Source organism: Calidris pugnax, unplaced genomic scaffold (assembly GCF_001431845.1).
Source record: "Calidris pugnax isolate Ruff unplaced genomic scaffold, ASM143184v1 scaffold24, whole genome shotgun sequence".
In the NCBI taxonomy this organism is placed as follows: domain Eukaryota; kingdom Metazoa; phylum Chordata; class Aves; order Charadriiformes; family Scolopacidae; genus Calidris; species Calidris pugnax.
In genome coordinates this window covers 32,930,283-32,949,437 of record NW_015090922.1, presented here as the reverse complement: position 1 = coordinate 32,949,437, position 19,155 = coordinate 32,930,283, and the positions used below count along the sequence as shown (strand labels likewise).

The 19,155-nt window shown below is 43.2% G+C and overlaps 1 protein-coding gene across 1 annotated transcript in view; it reads left to right on the top strand.

Moving 5' to 3' along the window:
- LOC106893090 (solute carrier family 22 member 3-like) overlaps positions 1-18,296 on the top strand; it is a 34,124-nt gene extending 15,828 nt beyond the window's left edge. The window contains exons 4-11 of the mRNA XM_014950705.1: positions 1,884-2,049; positions 3,079-3,196; positions 7,958-8,055; positions 8,192-8,406; positions 11,447-11,555; positions 11,826-11,938; positions 13,345-13,444; positions 14,208-18,296. Of these exons, the coding sequence (XP_014806191.1) occupies positions 1,884-2,049; positions 3,079-3,196; positions 7,958-8,055; positions 8,192-8,406; positions 11,447-11,555; positions 11,826-11,938; positions 13,345-13,444; positions 14,208-14,265 (977 nt within the window). The 3' untranslated portion in view covers positions 14,266-18,296. The remainder of the gene's footprint in view (positions 1-1,883; positions 2,050-3,078; positions 3,197-7,957; positions 8,056-8,191; positions 8,407-11,446; positions 11,556-11,825; positions 11,939-13,344; positions 13,445-14,207) is intronic.
- Positions 18,297-19,155: the final 859 nt, after the last annotated feature.

The window sequence follows — 19,155 nt, the reverse complement described above, 5'->3', positions numbered from 1 at the left end:
TATAAATAGCATCAAAACAGCAGGGATCCAGACTCTTTGATAGGTTATAGTCATGGCCCAGCGAAGAAGCTCCTCACATAGCAAGCTTACTTTTCATGAGAAAAGCATATTGTTGTGGCATCTTGAATGACTGCCAGGTTCAGAAAGAGAAACTCCTCTCTGGAACATGAAGTAGCACGACATTGAGGAAAGCACCTCACTTAAAAAGAAAATCAACCATTCAGTAATCCACTGTGATAATCCAAAACACAGTGATAACATCTTTATATAGTGCAAAAATTTGTACCATCTCTGTAGTCTGTGAGGCCCGTGACAGTTTTTTTAAATTGCTGGTGGAATTTAGACAAGTGGGAGCAGAATTGCAACCAGATGCAAACAGTTACAGTGACAACGCAGGAACAGCGTGGTGATGTATGCACAAACATACCTGTCTAGTCCTTGCAGCATCTAAAGCTCAGAAGCAACTAAGTTACACTGCTGAGTATCTCAGGTCCAAGAGCCAGTGAAAGGAGCAGAAGCTGCTTTTCCCCTCATGTCCAAGCACACAGCCTAATTTTAAACTGAGATCTTATCCTAAAACTTTGGCAAATGCTCTAACACCAGCAAAGTGTTTTATGACAGAACCATGGCTTCCTTAAAATAGTAAAGTTTTAACAGAAACTTTTGTTTTGCGACGCTCGGATCAGACTGCCCGACTTTAGGAAAAGGTTCAGAGATATGACATCCTGAGGGACGGTGTATTACCACAGCCCTAAGCAACGTGCTTAATTCTTGGAGAGAGTGATTCCATTTAATTCCCTTGAGAAATCTAAGCTTATGTCCCAGAATCACCCAGTGTGTTTACTAACCTAACATCTTTTAAGAGGCATATACAGATCATTTGTTTGGTTAGAACCAGTAGGATGGTTGACATCAGTACATCTCCCAAGCTACTGACCTGTGCTTCAGAACCACAACAAACTGCCCCAAGAACATCTCTTTGCGTTTACATACAACTCAGCTCTTCCCAGGCCAGTGCTGAGGAGCTACATTTAGGCAATAGAATTGGCCCAGAGCCATGTAGACATGATGAATAGTCAATAAAAATAGTAATGGTGTCATACCCCTCTGCATGCCAGCTGAAATGAATCAGTTACTTGCAAAATTGTGTCTCCTTTAGTAAAACAATAATAAGAAAAGAAATGTTCTCTGTGTATCATAAACCAAGGTAAAATGCTCTGCTTTCACTCTGAAGGCTAGGTAGTGGTGACAGTTCTGAAACAAACAAGAGACATTTCTTCGTGCACTGCTCATGTCAACTATGGATCTCATGGCCGTGGGATATTGCCTGAAATATGGGTTTACATAGGTTGCAGAAGTGATTAGTCAAATTCACAAAATAAAAAATCCACCAAAGGATTAAGAAAGCCCCAACAAAGGCTATGTTTGTTCTGGCAAATAAAGCAAACTGTGGACCATATCTTAGCCCTCAGAGCAACCAGCATGGTATGGCTAAACCCTTTTTCCCATAGACGCCTTGTCCATATTACCTGCTGAGAGCAGCCCCTGCCTGGAGGATTCTCTGGTCTGGGGCACAGGCCAAAAATGCACCAGGAAGAGTGCTAACAATTTACCACTAAGCATGACCATGATGCAGTCTCAAACCCCTATTCTGGCCCTATTTAATGAATTAGTAAACATGCAACAAGAAACCCCTCTAGATGAAGGAGGTGTCACCTGTGCTTGCCCTGAACAGCCTCGGTGACATACATACATTGCTGAAGGCAAGACATTGGGATAGACAGACTTATGACCTGATACAGTACAATCCTTCCACCACTAATATATTTCTTTCAAGTTAGGGTTGTTTCTGTATTGTTTATTTTGGCTTTCTCTCCGCTCAGTGACAGAGATTGTTGGTTCTGACCAGCGGATCGTTGGGATTGTGATTCAGATATTCTTCACCCTGGGAATTATGATCCTCCCTGGAATTGCATACTTGGTTCCCACCTGGCAGGGGATCCAGCTGGCCATTTCACTGCCCAACTTCCTCTTCCTGCTGTACTACTGGTAAGGTTACAGTCATTGCTCTTGTTATTGCTGTTCGAGCACCTTGAGACTCCTGCTGTGGACCCAAGTCTCCAGTGTGCAAGATGTTATAGAACAGGAAGAACATATTTGCCTATTGTTGATTTTGGCATTTTTAATTCTTTTTAGTGAATCACAGGCATTCATTACTTTCCTTTATTTGCCCAGGGTTTGCCTCTCTCGTCAACCACAGCTGGCCCTTCACAGAACCCTGCTCTGCTTCTCCTTAGCCCAGGGCCAGCTGTTTATCTGATTAACTTGTCCAAAGTCTGCTTTTCCCATCAGTCATGGGACCCCGCCTTTACCTCTAATTATATACTCAGTTCAAGCCTGAATTTGCCCTACAGGTCTCATGAGCTGGGCGGTACAGCTAATGAGAAAGCAGAGCACTATGCTGTGGTGAACATCTGTGGAGTGCAGACATTCTGTGGGCTGGATCCAAAAAACTGATCCATATGTTCCTGCACATTGTTTCCTTAAAAATTTTCTGTTGTGAACTTCTAAATGGTGAATCATCTTAACACTAGGCTAACAGAAACTGAAACACCAATCAGTAGTATTGCTTTGTGTTCAGTTTGTAAAGTATGTATACATCTGAGTGTGTGTGTGTGTGTTATCTTATAATGACACAGCTAGAAGTTTCCTAATCTGCCTGGACTTGGTACTACACGTGTTTAGTGTCAATTTTCATTGTTCCTTGCTGTCTACAGGCCCCTTGTTTGCTGTTTGGTTACCAGACATTTGACATCGATTGTGCAAATACAATAGCTAGATTTCTTATTTTTCAGCTTTGCGGAATATTGATATAGTCTATTTTCTTTGTTCTTGCCCACAAAGATCAGATATTCTACAGGACACAAACTGGAAAAGCAATCCATGAAAGAGTTTCTGTACCCCAAAGACTGAAAAATCAGTGTGTCATGTATTAATATAGGAAAAAGGCAAAGCACTTTGGTTTGCTTGTGATGTTAAAGTGCAAAAACCTTATTTATGACTTCTGTGTTCTTACAGGGTGGTTCCTGAATCTCCACGCTGGCTCCTGACACGTAAAAAGGGAGAGAAAGCGTTAAAAATCATGCACAACATTGCAAAGCACAATGGAAAATATCTCTCACCACATTACTCAGAGGTATTGTCATCTGTTTAAGCTAGAGATTTTTTTTCTAAACTTTTTCAATCTTTTGAAGGTTCAGTTGTGTTAAAATGCATTCTCTTTATGTGATGGGCAATGCACTTGAAGTGTCACACCAGAACAAGATTGCCATTCCCATACCTACTTTGTTAGTTGCAAGAGGGCAAAAGTGAACTCGCTGGAAAGACATGGGCTGAAAAAAAAAGTTTGCAAAAAAACAATGAATCAGGTCTTTCATTTGCAACACTCCTACTTTAAAAGCTTGTGGGAAATATCAGAAACACGCCTGAGCACCAATGGTATTTCACAGCAGCTGCAGTTTTAGCTAACGGAGTGAGCGGAGACAGCAGGATCCACTTCCCTGGCTCCTTTGCTAGAACTTCCTTGTACCACTCAAAGATAAGATGATATAGAAAATTGGAAATTAAGTATAAATTTGCTTCCATCCCAATAGGGGGAAAATATGCCCCAAAGTTCAAAATAGGGGAAGCACTGTCTGAGGTCACTATTTACAAAATAGGTTAATGTTTGTCAGAATTACCATCCTTTGGCCAGTGGTCTTGATGGAACTGAAAGGACTGATGCATTTCAAATGAAATTGTCGTGTCATTGCAGCATTAGCCTTGTTCTGTGCTGGGTAGCATTGCCTGGCTCTCAGACCATGTTTACCGTGGCACTGGCCTTACGGTTCTGTGACGGCAACGGAGGTGGACTAGGTTCTTGTTCTGTAACAAATCAGATCTGGAGCCTAAATGCTAGCTATCATAGTGTTAGAAATCTTTGTTTGAACTAAGGAAAACACCTGCAAATTGTTATCACAAAGCAGACCAGAGGTGGCATACTGAGTACACTAAAAGTATTTCAGAAAGAAATCATGATTTTCTTATTGAAAAGAAATTATCTACATAAAATGCCCATTCTATCAGTACTCAGTAGTATCCTTTATGCCTGCATACATGCATATACATTTATTTTTATACATATACAAAATGATCATATGTGACTTTTAGCTAAATTTTCACTGAGATCAAAGATAATGATTTTGTAAAGTCAAAACTAGACTTATCAGCAGAGATGAGTATGCTGAAATATACCTTTCCTCAGCTAGCTGCTTTATTCATAAGCAACTTGTTCAAGTGCCATAAAGTTGTTTTAATGGCGTTTCTATGAATGTTATGTTGCTCAGGGGAGCACGCAAAGGTTAATGATGGGGAGAGGGGTTTATCAGGGGAAAAAGCTATATGTTACTTCCTTGGCCAAGAAATGGGATATACTGGATGAGACTGTTGTACATTAGTGAAGCAACATGACAGATGGAGTTTTGATGAGCAGTAACAAGCTAGGCCAGCAATTAGTGAACCATTTTTCTGCTAGAAGCCAAGCATCTCTGTGATACCAGCCAAGGTTAGGAAATCACCCTCAGATGTCCCACAACACAGAATGAGCTTTTCCAGTCACGTTAGAGTAGCATCTTGTGCAACTAGAGGACTGCAAACTGAAACTGGTGGGAGAGAAACAAACTGAAAAGACTGAGTAAGGAAAGAGAAAAGGATAAATCCATTTATTGTCCTTGGCTGGGGCGTGTACACCAGTGAGATTCCCCGCTCTTGGTCGGCATTACCGAGTGCCTAGTGTGGCCCAAAGCACGTAGCAGGAAGGTTGGGCTGCTGCAGCTCCCCCTCCACATTCACCCTGTGTTCCTACACCCACTTCCCCTCTCTAAACTTCAGCATTTTCAGAGTGTCACAACAGAATGGAGACGTGTGTCTTTCCTTGCTTTTTGTTTGAAGTTATAGTTAATTTTTTTTCAGAAGTGTCCCTGCTCATGACCCTAAGCCACTCACAGCTGCAGCAGATTAACCTCCACACATACAGATTTGTGCTGGATCTGTTCCTGGGACCTTTTTAATACACAATGTCTGTCATCCTTGGTGCTGTGCCCAGAGGAGAGAGAGAGAGCATCTCCAGGAAGTGTGTTAGTCATGGATCAAGTGTATTTCTCGCATTTACTCACGTCAGAATTCTCTTTGACAAAGCAACTCCAGAATTTCTGGCAAAGTGCTGCAGGTGTGGAGGGACAGGGAGAAGAGAGTGGCATTATCCATCAATGCATTTTGGCTAAGATTTTTCCAATATGTCTGTAACAATTTCATTTGCCCCAGTCCCTTACATGGCTCTAGATGTAGCAGCCTCGCATTTTTATTGGCATGCAGAAACCACAGATGACCTTTGTATGAAAACAGATAAACATTTGCTGCTTTTGCTCTGTGAGTTACGACACTGGTACAGTTCAGCTCTGTCCAGAACTCATTAAATTAATTGCAAATTATAAACTTTTTTTTTCCAGTTGCTTGCAATTATGCTAGTATGTTTGTTTTTTGGTTATTTTATGCTAATTTTTTCATTCTTGGTCTCTGTCCAAAAGCAGAATGGGCTGCAAACAGCTGAATAAGAGCTGCTTCTTGAGAGGGCTATGGATCAAAAACCCTGCTTCCTTTATATATATTTCTGCTATATAGACATATATATTGCATATACATATTTATATATCTATTATGTATTAACTTACATACATATGTATTACAGACATGCATGGATGCACTGTCCTGTGCAGAATTAAGCATGTGCATAATTATAGGTCTATGTTATGAGAAATCTTTAAAAATTATTGCAGATGAACTGATATATAATTCGGTGGGACATAAAAATGCCAGGGGAGTTGGTTATAAAACTTCTTCCAGAGTTTTCAGATAGTGTATCTTTGGAAACATGGGCCCCGTCATTGAATTCCTGACTGCACTGATGTGAATAGCAAAGCTCTCCTTGACTTCAAAGAACAAAGAGAGGTTTTTTCCCTACAAAGAGATGACTTTCCACAGCAATCTTTTTTTTTTTTTTTTTTAATCCATTAAAAAATGCTCAGTCATGCTTGGAGTTATTATGACTTTATTAAGACATAAAAATATATGGTGGCAGCCATGCCTGAATTTATCTTTAGTCTTTTGGAAAACTAAAACCTTATTTGCACAAAGTCACAACTGATGGCTGGCAGCCTGCTCTTATAAACACAGTCATGGCAGCTTTATAACCATAATATGAGAGAATCCAAGAGCAGTGCAGAAACCCAGCAACCTCCGCCTGCCCCACAAAGGGCTCTGGCACACAGCAGAAGTGGCAGCACTTTGAAGAAAACTTCTGGCTCTGTCTACAGAAGAAAAGAAAGAGGGAGTAGAAAGGAAGTTCAAACAAATGTGGAGTTTCTCTGTCCACTTAAAAAGTTTTGTGTCACTCTTTTATGAAAAACTCACACACAAATATACCCAGCCAAATTTCACTGAAAGACTTCTGTGCTCTCCCATGATATGAAAAACAAATACAGAGCAAAAGCTTTGGGCATAGCCCCAGCTGAGCTGATGAGACCCTCGGGCAATGCCTGTGGCTTTACCTGTGTTCTCTTCATGGATCTTGATGTTGCCACCTGCTTCTCCATCTTTTTACCCACGTCTCCCTACTGGCCGGGATCGTTTCCTCGGCCTCCTGCACTCCTGTGGGCAGTGGGTGCTGTGGTCAAGAGAGGGATTTACTCCTCTCTTAGCCTTCCTCTCAGGAGGAGGCAATAACTGAAAGCCAGAGTGGCCAGGCTGCCTGAAATCCTCCTGAAAAGGGTGCAGCAGGTTTAACCCCATGTTTCCCACAGCAGCACTGAGAGCTGATGGCAATCCCATCTGCTCTCCCAACAGCTGCCAGTTCTTGGGAGCTCTCATGGTTTGTCTCTGCCTAAAGCCACCTCTGCCTCCTCTTCCTCATTTCCCTCACCTGTCAAATGTACATACAAACAAAAGGGTTGTCACCTGATTTGGACATCATTAAAAACTGCTGGCCACAGTTAAAAACAGCCTCCATCAATGTGCCTAATCTCTTTTTAGTCCTGCTAACATTCTGGCTTCACAATGTCCTATAGCAATGAACTCCAATGGGCTGTGTGAAATCCTGCCCTTTACAGTAATTCCTAAACCTTTTAACTAATGATTTAATGAGGTGCCTCGTTGTGACTGTATTGGAGGAAGCTGTGAACAGATTTACTATACTTTATAGGCAGTATGATTAATACATACTTTGTGGGATTTTTTTTTTCCAGGTTAAAAGCAATGTACAGCACAGTGCTTATGTATTTTAAGACCCTCTGAATTTCACCAGTTGAATGTTTTGTAGCACCCAAGCACCTTCACAGATCTGCTCTTTCTCTTACTCCTCTTTTCGTCCTGCTGCCCAGCTGTACCACCAGCCTTGCACCCAACCCATTGCTTCCTGCTCAGCCCTCTCTCCCGGCTTCCTGCGACCACCGCTTTGCCCTTCTTGCCACGGTCTCCTGCTCTCTTTCACCTCTGGCAGAAGGCACTGGGAACTCTGCTCCTAGTGAGCCTGACATGACAACAACTGCTTATTGCCTTCCAAGAAATTCCACGTCAGCCTCTCTCAGTTTACAATGAGGAAATAATTTTTCCACTCTCAAGTCAAGATTGGGGATTATCTTTTTTTCCTGATTTTTGTATGATCATCGTAAAGGACAGCCTGTAGCCGTGTCCAGCTATTTCTCATATCTGCACATTGCTCTGGAGTGCTAAAAGCAGTAAACTGGCTCATCAGCACCTTTGCTCGCTGGACTGGAATATTGCAGTGCACCATGTTTACACAGAAACTGCCCCAGCACCTGCCTGACCCCTGACAGCTGACTCTACTACTTACTTTTCTCCTCAGATCACTGTTAACAATGAGGAGGTCAGCAACCCCTCTTTTCTGGACCTGGTGAGGACTCCCCGGATGAGGAAGAACACGCTTATCCTGATGTACGCCTGGTGAGTGCTCATGTCAGTCCAGCTTGTTACCAGGGCGGGGAGTTTTGAAGAAAAAATCCCTTGTGACTTTTAAAGTCTTTTCGGCTGCTTGTAGTCATTTGTTTGACTCTCAGCTTTTTCTCCCTTTCCTCTGTAGGTTCACAAGTGCCCTGATCTACCAAGGGCTTGTCATGCGCCTTGGAATTGTTGGAGGAAACCTCTACCTAGACTTCTTCATCTCAGGAGCTGTGGAGCTGCCTGCTGCTCTCCTAATATTACTGACAATTGATCGCATTGGCCGGCGCCTTCCCTTTGGAATAAGCAACATCGTGGCAGGAATTGCATGCCTCATTACTGCCTTCTTGCCAGAAGGTAATTCCCTTCCCAATGCCAGGCTCTTTAGATCAATGACTTCTCTCCCTGACACTCCTTAAGCAAGGACAGCAGACCACACAAAACTGTAGATAAAAGTAAGAAATGTCTGGTGATGCAAACAGCACCACAGTCATGGAACAACATACCTTATTTGCTTACAGATTGCTCTGGGACATTTAATAGTTGTATCTTTGATGGGTGGTGAGCAACGGATGGGCGCAGTCTTAGAAAAAAATGTGTATAAAGGCCCTGTACTGCTTTTGAAGGCAAATGCAAGAGAAGAGCATACAAACATAAAGGCAAGTTACATTCCCAGACACTTAATGATGTAATAAATCAGTGATTTAGCTGAGGCAGCTTGGTGATCTTCTCATTTGCAAATAAAAGAATGAAAACCACAACACCATGTAGGGGCTGTGGAAGACAACATGGAAATTGTTGCCCTGCCCTCACCCTCCTAGGGGTTTGGACAATGTTAAGGGATTGGAGGAAAGGTACGACTTTTGATTAAGTCATTCTTATCTAGTTTCAAGGACAACTAAAAGGTCTGATATGGCACACAGGCTTCCCAGCACTCCTATCTTCTCCTTAAATTGTTTTTCCTCCTGTGTATTTTTTTTTTTATCCCAAGGAAAGCATTTGGAGGTGCTCTGAAGTGAACATTACCGCATCAGTATGCTTTGCCTTAGAGTAGGTGGGGACCAGCAGCTGAATGGGCATTAGGGAGGCTTTGTCCGCCACAGGGATGTTCCTGTCAAAGTAAGGGGCAGTCCTTGCCAGCCTTAGAGGTTTTAGTTCCTAAAGTTTATACCATGGGGCAATCGTTTTCCTAGAGAAGAGCCATGACCAGGCACATCAAGAGTATGATGTGCCTATGAAAACAGGCAGGTTTGTGGTAAGTGTAAAATGAAATCCTTCAAAGAGGTGTGTTGGTTCACCTCTGTCTCAGTTAAGCTCCCTTTAATGGGATTCCTCCAAAGTACTTAAATTAATACTGTATGCTTGAAGAGATTCGCTCCTTTAATAGAAGCAGAAACAGGAGAGGGAAATGGAGAGGGAAGATCAACAATCTGTTCCTGATGCTGGCACTGGTGGCTGTGTGACCATGCCCTGGGATGTCACCTTGCCACTCATTTGAATTCATGGGTTTGACTGCTGAAGCCCGTGAGGACTAACTGTGCTGTCATGGCAGATTTTCCCCAGGTCCCCACTGTTGTGTCCCTCTTGAAAGAGCCGCCACATGTCGAGCAGATTCTGGCCACCTTGTAGTCCTGTGGCAGCTACCCTGATGCAGGGCATGGTGATTCAGGCACAGAGGGCCTGGTCACCATGTCATCTGCTGACTTTGCCAGCAGCATTCTCCATCTGTTAAAAAATTACGAAGGACCCACTGGGACAGGGACTGGGGACAGTTGATTGCCTGGAGCTGGAGCTGTTGCAGGAAGAGGAAACAATGAGTGGCACTGGGGAATTACTCCTGCAGGACACCTGCCTCTAGCACCTCCATGTATTTTGGGCCAGAGCATATGCTGAGCACAGCACACAGGTCTGGAGTTAGAGCAGGAGCATCATGTGGGGCTGCTATGGCTGGAGCAAGGGGAGAAAGCAGTGGCCAGCAGTGTGCTGCCACCAGCCTGCTCTTGGTAGTGGTGAAGTGCTGAGGTGAGAAGAGGACAGACGAGGGATTATATACTCATAGATGAGACACCTGAGGTCCCAGTCCTGCTTTCAAGAAGGGTCTGTTTGTACAGATGGGAAAAGCTACAGCGGCAGCTTGTGAGCCCTCAGTCACACCGGGGTGCTCAGAGACTTGGAGTCCCCCTGGCAGAGGGAGGAGGCACACAGACATCACCCCAACCTCAAGGGTCAGATGGACTGAAGGGGTGCCAGGGAGACAACGTCGATTTGTTTTGTTCTTTCCAGTTTTTGCTTTTCTTGCAAGTGTTTGAAAACAGAACTTTTCAGGGCAAAGGTGGTGTCTCGCAACATGGGATGAAATTCGATGAGGGTTTGTTTGGTTGTTTTGGAAGGGAAATAGCCCCAAGCATCTCATTTTTTGGTTCAGAGCAAGACGAAATGTTTTCTTGTTCTTCCTATTGAAGTTTTGAGAAAACACAATCACTGCCAGAGCCCTCTCCAGTGACAGAGCTCCCCTTTGTGCCAGGTTCAGGCTTGTTGTTTCACTCGCCTCCCCATCTGCCTGGTCATGGTTAGACTATACAGGCAACCGTCAATTGCAGAAAGGCTTATTGAGTTCCTTGTGATGCTCCTCCAGAGGCCGCCTGCTCTCCAGAGAGGGCAGTTAGATGCTGAGGGGTTGCACAGGGTGAGACGGGATGGATCTGCCCTGTGGTGCAGATGTGACCATTGCACCCCCTGCAATGTATAAGGGCTCCCCACTGATGTATACAGGGCAGTGTCTGGGCACCAGAGCTGGAGTGGAGCCAGTAGAGCTGGGCAGAGCTACTGGGGCAACCTAAGGCCCCATGGCCAATTGGGCCAGACAAAGACAAGCACCAGAGAAAGGAAATTGGAGGATGGTCAGGAGTAGGAGTGTGTCTAATGTGCAATGGCTAGACAAATTATGAAGTGTAGTTGGCCTCTTCTACAGAGAATTATTTTACTGTTGCTGTAGATGCATCTCCAGAGGCAGCTTCTTTGTGGTCAGAAGGATTTGGGAGATGACTCAATGGTGTTTCTTAGAGCATAACGTCCCTGTATCAATAAATGTTCCTTTCCAGAGCACAATTTGGATGTGGTCATGGAAGCTTTTGACATTCATTCTCATACTCATGCTGTTATGCCCCATCACAATCTTCAATTAATCAACTGTAAATGATTTCTGATTCTTGAAACCAGCCTCACGTGGTGCTGGAAAGCAACAAATGCCAGTATAGATTGATATCAACAGCAGTGGCCTTTCAGTCTGATGTGCACTGGTCCTGTGATGTTTTTGCTGACAGGGCTTGGGGCTCTCAGAAATGCACTGCTGGCACAGCAAAGCACACTTCACCTGGGTTTCTTTTTGAATGAACAGATATTCCATGGCTCAAAACAACAGTTGCCACGCTGGGAAGACTGGGAATCACGATGGCTTTTGAAATTGTCTATCTTGTGAACACTGAACTGTACCCTACGACGCTGAGGTACGTCAAAAGGTCCCAGGAATCTTTTAACTTTTCCCTCTGCTTTTTCCCCTGCTTTTGGGAGGGGAAAAAACTGTTTCACTGTTTCACCACTTTTTGGGAAAACATGCTTTTTCTCCAGAGTTTTCTAACTAAATAACCACTGCTGAATCTGGATGGCATGTTCTGACAAGGTAACTTTGGAGCTAAGTCTACATTCTGCTCCTTAAACTGCTGGTTCCTCTGTTTGGTAGCACCTTTCAAATATCTGGCACTATTTTTCTTTTGCAGAAACTTCGGCGTTTCCCTGTGCTCGAGTCTGTGTGACCTTGGTGGGATCATAGCCCCATTCCTGCTTTTCCGATTAGCAGCCATTTGGTTGGAGCTACCTCTAATAATTTTCAGTAAGATTTGATTTAAAATGCACTTTTAGTTTAAAACCCCTCCTCCTAACAGAGCTTTCCTTTGGGACAAAAGTGTAGCGTGTGGACTCATCTTTCCCTCAAACATAGAGCCTAGAGCAAGAGGCTGAATAGCAAAAGGGTGAAAAGTGGGTGATTTCACACCGTGCTATGGAAGAGTTCAGGTCTGCTTGGGTGACTTGGCTAAAGGAGCATAAAAGAAACTATGTGAGGTGCTTTAAGGCTGAGAAACTTTACAGCTAAACTCTGTAATTGCAGAGAAATAAGCTTAATCTCCCAACAGCAGAAGTTAATGTCCTTTAAAATGTATTTGGTTTGAGTTTTTTGGTATATACAGTTATGACTATGGATGTTGTATTACCCATAACTACTTATTCCTGTCAAACTCTTTTCCTCAGTTGCTTTTTGGGAAAAATGAGCCCTGTGGATTAGTTCTGTGGGGAAAAACGTAGCTATTTCTAACAAAGAAACAGAAGTCTTTGGCCAAACCGGGAGATACGTGTGACCAGGAAAAAAGCAAAAGGGGTAGGATAGAATAAGAAGGGAAACTGGTGCTAATTAAAGTTTTAGCTTGAAAATAAATAATGGAAAGACAAGAGACATTTTTTAAAATTACCATTATTCCAAGAATAGATTTATATAGAAGTACTGTTCACATTGTCTAATTCGGAAATTCTGCTGCTGCTGAATTGAGTAAAGAGCTACAGAATGAGAAAGAAACAGAGATAACTGTGCAACAGTCAGGGATTTTAGCTTTCACTCCAGCCCTTCTACTTTTGACTTATTACATTATTTAAATTACATCTGTGCAGAAAATTATTCCAAAATAACCATCCTTGATGAACTATTTCAGATTGGCTCTCTATCTGAATGCTTTTTCCCAATGATTAATTTTTATTCTGAATCACATAATCTACTTTGGCCATGGATACACAAGGAGAGTATTTCAGGAAAATCTCAATGGTCTCAAGAAACGCAGATGCACCTACATGATAAAGCCCCTCAAACAAAGGCAGATTTGTCTTATGTGAGAAATCATAGAATCATAGAATACCATCCTGGTTCCAGGGCAGTCTGTATGCACTTGCCCATGTGCACTTATCTCAATTTTTTGACTTCTAAGATCTCCCTTTTGAGGCAATTCAGACTGCAAATGAACACCTAGCCCTCAAGTTTTGTTTTGTTTTGGTTTGGTTTGTTTCCAATAGGTTAAATTAATGTAGCATAAAGGTGTTTGATAAGAGTAGGGTAATCATAAATAGCAGTTGCACTTTAAAAATCTCACTTTAACCTTAATGTGAATAAACTTTCCTCTGTGGATAAGCCCTGAAAATAAAAAAAAGTAATAATTTTCTTTTGCTTTTGTATTTCTTCAATGTCCATTGTAGGTTTTCTTGCAGTTGTCTGCGGGGTCCTAGTATTGCTTTTACCGGAGACAAAGGGAATCTCTTTACCAGAGACAGTGGAAGATGTGGAACAGCTTTCAAGGTATGATACGTTTTCTTACATTTACTTGGATAAGGTTTCCTGAGGGCATTCCCCTGCAACCCTGACAGCTGTCATAAATTATTGATGTTTTCCAAGTATCAAAGTAAATTCCCTAGTGAGGTTGATGTTATGAGCAGCTGGTATCTTCCTCAATAGAAATGTGAACTTTTCAGTGCCACTAAGGCGGGTTGTTAAAAAAAGCATGGGGATAGAACCTGTATTTTTCTCATAGAGACACAAAGTTGTCTTGTGCACCTCTAGAAGCAGAAAGGAATGATGTGCAAGAGAGATGCTGCAAAGCATAACCTGCAACTCTCTGCTCAAGAAATCCAGCCATTACCTCACTCAAAGTACTCTGTGAGGAAGGGCTCTTGATCATGGGAGCATTTCCACAATTTGTGAAGTTATTGAAAATGACTTCACATTTTTATGAGTTTGTAGCTGAAGAGTTACAGGCACAGCTTTCCCTCTCCTGGCACAGGGCAAGCCAGACTCTTCACTGCACTGCAAGCAGGCAGGAAACATTTACACCTTACTTGGCAGTAAATTTCTTGAGGAGCTAGTGCTATACCTTAGTGTTTCAAGCGGAGGCTTTGGATATTACATCAACAACTTTTGCTGGCTTCAATGTACAAACTAAAGAAAGAGATGATTTTCTATGCAGAAAATAAATGTTTCAGTACCACAGTTTGGACTACAACAGGGAGGATGTATTTTCCTGTTTCTTTCGCACTTATGACTCTCTCCCCATCTGTTTCTTCAGTCATTTTGGTAAATGTGGCAAGAAACGGAAACACCGGGACACCAACTCTTACATTTGACCTTCAAAAGACGGCACTGAGCAAAGAACCATGTTCCCATACTGGGAATTTGTTCTCCACCTGCCACTACTTCAAAATTTGCTGCAGAGTATGGATTTAACTCCATGTTCCTCTTCTAGGCATAAGGACTTTTAAAACAAGCAGTGTATTTTTCTATAAAGATGGAATAAATTCATTTTTTTTCTTAGTATGCTCTTTGCAGGAAGGGAGCACTCTCTGGTTCTTGATAGAGAACAGAACAGTTTAAAAAGATGTATTATCCAGCTCAGTGAGCTCTTATTTATTTCTTTATACATTTGAGCCATTTGTTTATTTCTATTGTTAGCCTATACCTTTGGGTGTGGAGGCTTGGAAACGGTACTGCTTGTTTAATATTTGGACGACCTTGGGGAAGAAGGGATGAGTATTTCAACCCGTTCTCCTTTGCCCCTGGAGAATCTGGACAAACAGAAGATCTGGTGGCTCAGAAATGAGGATGCTGATCAGGACAGTCCTTTCTCTGATCAAGAGGGATGGGAGGCATGCATCAGGACACTCTCACCCTGGTCTGTTCCTCTCCCCCAGAGAGCCTCTGGCACAACCCCCCAGCTTCCCTCCCTGTTCAAGGGCTTTCTGAAATGTGGCAGCAGTCCTCCTCCTCTCCTTCCCAGGGCTTTATATAGGTGTCACATCCTAAACAGGGCATTAGGTCTGTATGTGAGTGATTCTGCTGCCCACTGGTACCTCCCTCCAGACCCAGCTGGGGTTCATGTGCCATCCCATTGTCTGGTCCCCTGGCCAGGGAGCCCTGTGTCTCCTGAGGGAAAGGCTTTTGTCTGCTCTCCCCTGTCGGGTGCTTTTTCAACCATCTCTTTCAAGAGCTGATCTTTTCCTTTCTAAAACATACTCTCTGTCCATGGCTACAAACCAAATTCCCTCTCCTTGACCACTGCCAAGATGACCTCCAGTTTCTGTCTTCTATCCATTATTATTATTTGTCATCTTTCATTCTTGGCCATAAATTATCTGGGTTGTTGCCAGGAACGTTAAGCTGTCTTGGGAAGATGAGCAGGGATGAGACGAGAGCTTTGGTTATGGAGGGAAGTGTTAACTGGTCCTGGTTGTTTCAAGCTGCCGTGTAGCAGAGTAGCTTGAATCTGTGGCTCTGCAAGCAGATAGCAGGGACACCCTGCCTCCCCTTTCAGCTGCATGACCTTCATCAAGCATTGGGTCCTGGACACTGACAGGTAAACAATACACTCCTTACAGTGAAGGACTTGATGTGAAGGATGTGGTGTTCAAATGGTATCCTGTTACCAACAGAGAATTAAATAAAAAAAAAAAGAAAGCCAATGAGCTCTTGTAATGGCCTTATAAGCTCAGAAAGTAACATATTTGGCATAAGCAAATATATGACTGAATTTTGAAGGTTCATATCTTAATGAGTAGTGCTAACATTACAGTCATTGCAGACGAATGACTACTGCTCCAGTCTCACCATCTTAAAAACACATACAGGCAGGTGCTTGCACAGGGGGATTTCCTGTGGTGAGGAGTATATTGTGTGTTTCAACAGTTCCCGTCTCTCCCTGCCTTTCCTAGCAACTGCCCTGCCCATGCCACCAACCATGCTGGAGGAAAACAGGACCTTTCATAGTAATCTCAGTCTAACGTTTGCATACTTTGAGCAGTTAGCGATAAAGGGCTGTCCTTTAAGGCTGCCTCTAACTTCCCCTGAGCATAGTTAAAGGTCAATGGGATGCATAGCACAAGTCAGCAGTGATTAAAATATATGAAACTAAACGAGTGTCTCATAATATATCATCTGGCTAATTGGCGATAACTAGAAGACAACCCAAAACCGGAGCTGCTGCTGCAGGAAGGAAACTGCTCCTACACCAGCACAGGTCTACTGCAGATAGCTGTAGACTCCTTGGGGCTGGCTGGCAGGGACCAGCCCTGAACTGGAAGCTGTGGGCTTGCACTGGCCGGGGGCTGTGTCTCAGCGCAGGGTGGGAGCGCTGGTGCCCAGCCACAGAGCTCAGCCCTGCCTTCCTTGCACCCAGCCAGCCCTCACCACGGCCACTGCCCTCGGAGAGCCAGGGTGAGGCCATCAGACGCGATGCAGTGTCAAAAATTTGGATGTATTTATTTTCTAAAAAACAGTTATGTAAGGGACAGCAGCCTGTGTACAGCTTCTGACTTCCAATATGATAGTACTTAACAACTTCAGGTAGAGTTTTTATTTGGTAATAGCTCCTGTACTAACTCTTACCACTAACAGGCAGATTTGGTAAGATGGGAAATCCTCCTGTCTCTGTGAGACGTTGGGTTGCCTCATGAAGGTTGTGAACCGGGCAGTAACCTGTTGTACGACCAGCTGTTTGGTGGCCCTGGGGTTACATTGTTGTTGGTGAGAGAGGACAGATGAGGTGGTGGAAGCAGAGGGAGAGCTTCAGCAAAGGAGAACCCTGGGGAAAACCAGCTGGAGTTGTGCAGAATTTTCTCAGGGGGCAGAACAGATCTCTCCTACAGGGCTTGGGTTGACAATCAGAGGGCTGTTGCGATCCACCTCAGTGAAAGGCACCTCTTCAGTAGTGACCAAACACTGCCAGCTTTACTTGTCTTGCTTGTGCTGTACTTCAGAAGCTCAGTGAGAGATGTGGTGTGCATAGCACCTTACCACTGCCAAAGACACAAGTTCAACATGACCACAGAAACCCAGGAGCTGTGTTCTTACGGCCTGGAAAGAGATTACTCAGACCGACAGAGGAATGAATGTGCTATTTGGTCCAAATGTGTGCTGCCACCAAATTTGCCTTGTTACTCCATGTAGTCTTTGTGAGTGGTTAGTGACAAGTGGCAATTTTTACTGCCATTGACGCTCTCACAGAAGGAAAAGATCACAATTTGCATGCTTTGTGAAGTGGGACTTCTGTAGCTGCTCAGGAGTGTCTAGGCATTTCTGGTGGGTTTGGCAAAGACAGCAGAGGTGCGTTTGTCAAGCCTACAAACCAGGTACTAACTGTGCCTGAAACAGTCCATATTTGAAGAGCTTTACAGATCAAAGACCAAGCTGCAACAAAGAATTTCTGTTGTTAGGAAGAATTGCATGGATTTTTTGGCTGACTTAATGATCCAAATTAATAGATACAGAAAATATCTAGAAGGGTATATGTGCCTGGTGAATCCCCCCAACCAGAGGCATGGGTGAGGAATGGAGCAGAGGTTATCAGAGCTGTTCCTGCTCAGGAAGGTAATGCCCTGAGGTCATTGCTTCTCCCAGAGTCAGACTCCAGGTGTAGAAGCCATGAACATCACCCTGCCACCTAACAGTTTTATAGCTCCATCTCCATTTAAGTCTATAAGAGAAAAAAAAAGGAACTCCTAGGATGCAACCCATCCTTTTTGTATGTACATACAGACAAAAAATAAAAAGACAATCTAAATTGAATGACACGCAGCTTGGCATGCAAGGGAGTGGACCTCTGCACCACAGAAAGTGGGCTAGACAACTCCCAGCCCAGTAAGCAACTGTGTTACTTGGAGTACACTTGGCTCACCCTGAGGGAGCAGGAGGGACACCATCCAGAGCTAGGGGTTCCCAGGTGCCTGTGGGGTGCTCCTGGCTGATATGCAAGGGGTGCAGTATGGAAGCAGGGGTTCAGAGTTAGCAAGTGTTTAACTTTGGCAAGTGTGAGTCAAGCTTTCCCAAGACAGCATTTCTAAAGGTCTAAGCTTTCACTTCCTATAATCACAGGCATGTGTACATAATTTTCTTCTGGAGAAGAAAAATGTACACGTAACAGTTATATACAGAGATAAAGCCATATAGTGAAACAAGTGGGTACTATGGACAAGAAAATTTTATAATACATTAAATGCATTGTCATTACTTGCTGTAATGACAGTTATTTCTCTGCCTTCACTATGGACTAACTTTAGGGTGAGGCTATTTTTTATTCACTGTTTTATATCTTTGATGCAACTTTTGTAGTTTTGCTGACACACAGATTTCCATGTCAATAAAAAATATGAAAATACAAACTAAATGTCTTTGCTTCTTTTCCCCCCCCGTCTTATATATTTAATGCTATTGGATATATCTAATAAAACACATGCATATAAGACATGTACAGTGAGATTCTTCCTTGATTTGTATCATTAAATTGTTTAAAGGTTCAGACGACTCGGAGAAAATTAGAAGCATTCTCCTTTCTTCATTTGTTGGAAGCACAACATCTTGGGAAAGTCAACCTTAGAAGAAAAAGTAATTGTAGAACCTAATATAACATTGAAATGCAGATTTCCAGTTACAGTTGAGGTTGGAATTTTTGACACATATTTCAGAGGTGGGTAAGTCTATTGTCAAACATAGCAAGCCATAGAACATACAAAGAGGGTAACGCACTGTTGGTTGAGTTTCATGGCAATAACTGTTAATTTATAGCAATTTAAAATGGAGGATCGTATTTATTTTACTTTCTTATGAATGATTGTAGCTTTAATATTGCACTTGGAATCTTGTATTTCTAACGTGTATAATGCTTTCCAGGAGAGGACAGTCCATACCCACGATCAGTAGTTTTCCATTATACTCTTAATCCAAGGAATATAATTGGAAACTCGAACGTAAACACCAGGTTTCATGGGTTTGGCACAGCCAAGGCCCCAAGAGGTGATTCCATGTTGGACAAATTTGTCTTGGTCCAGACAGACGAGAGGTCCTCCACTGTCCCCCTAAACAGAGAGAGAACGGGATGATTCCTTCACAGACAGATCCGTGTGCAAGACTGTTGTTCTCACAAGAGGCACAGAAACAGAACTATCTCTTGCGTGTGAGGGCCACACAAGTTATATGTGGAGCTCTAGCCAGAGAAGAGTTCTCTGCGGAGGTTGTTGAACACTTCA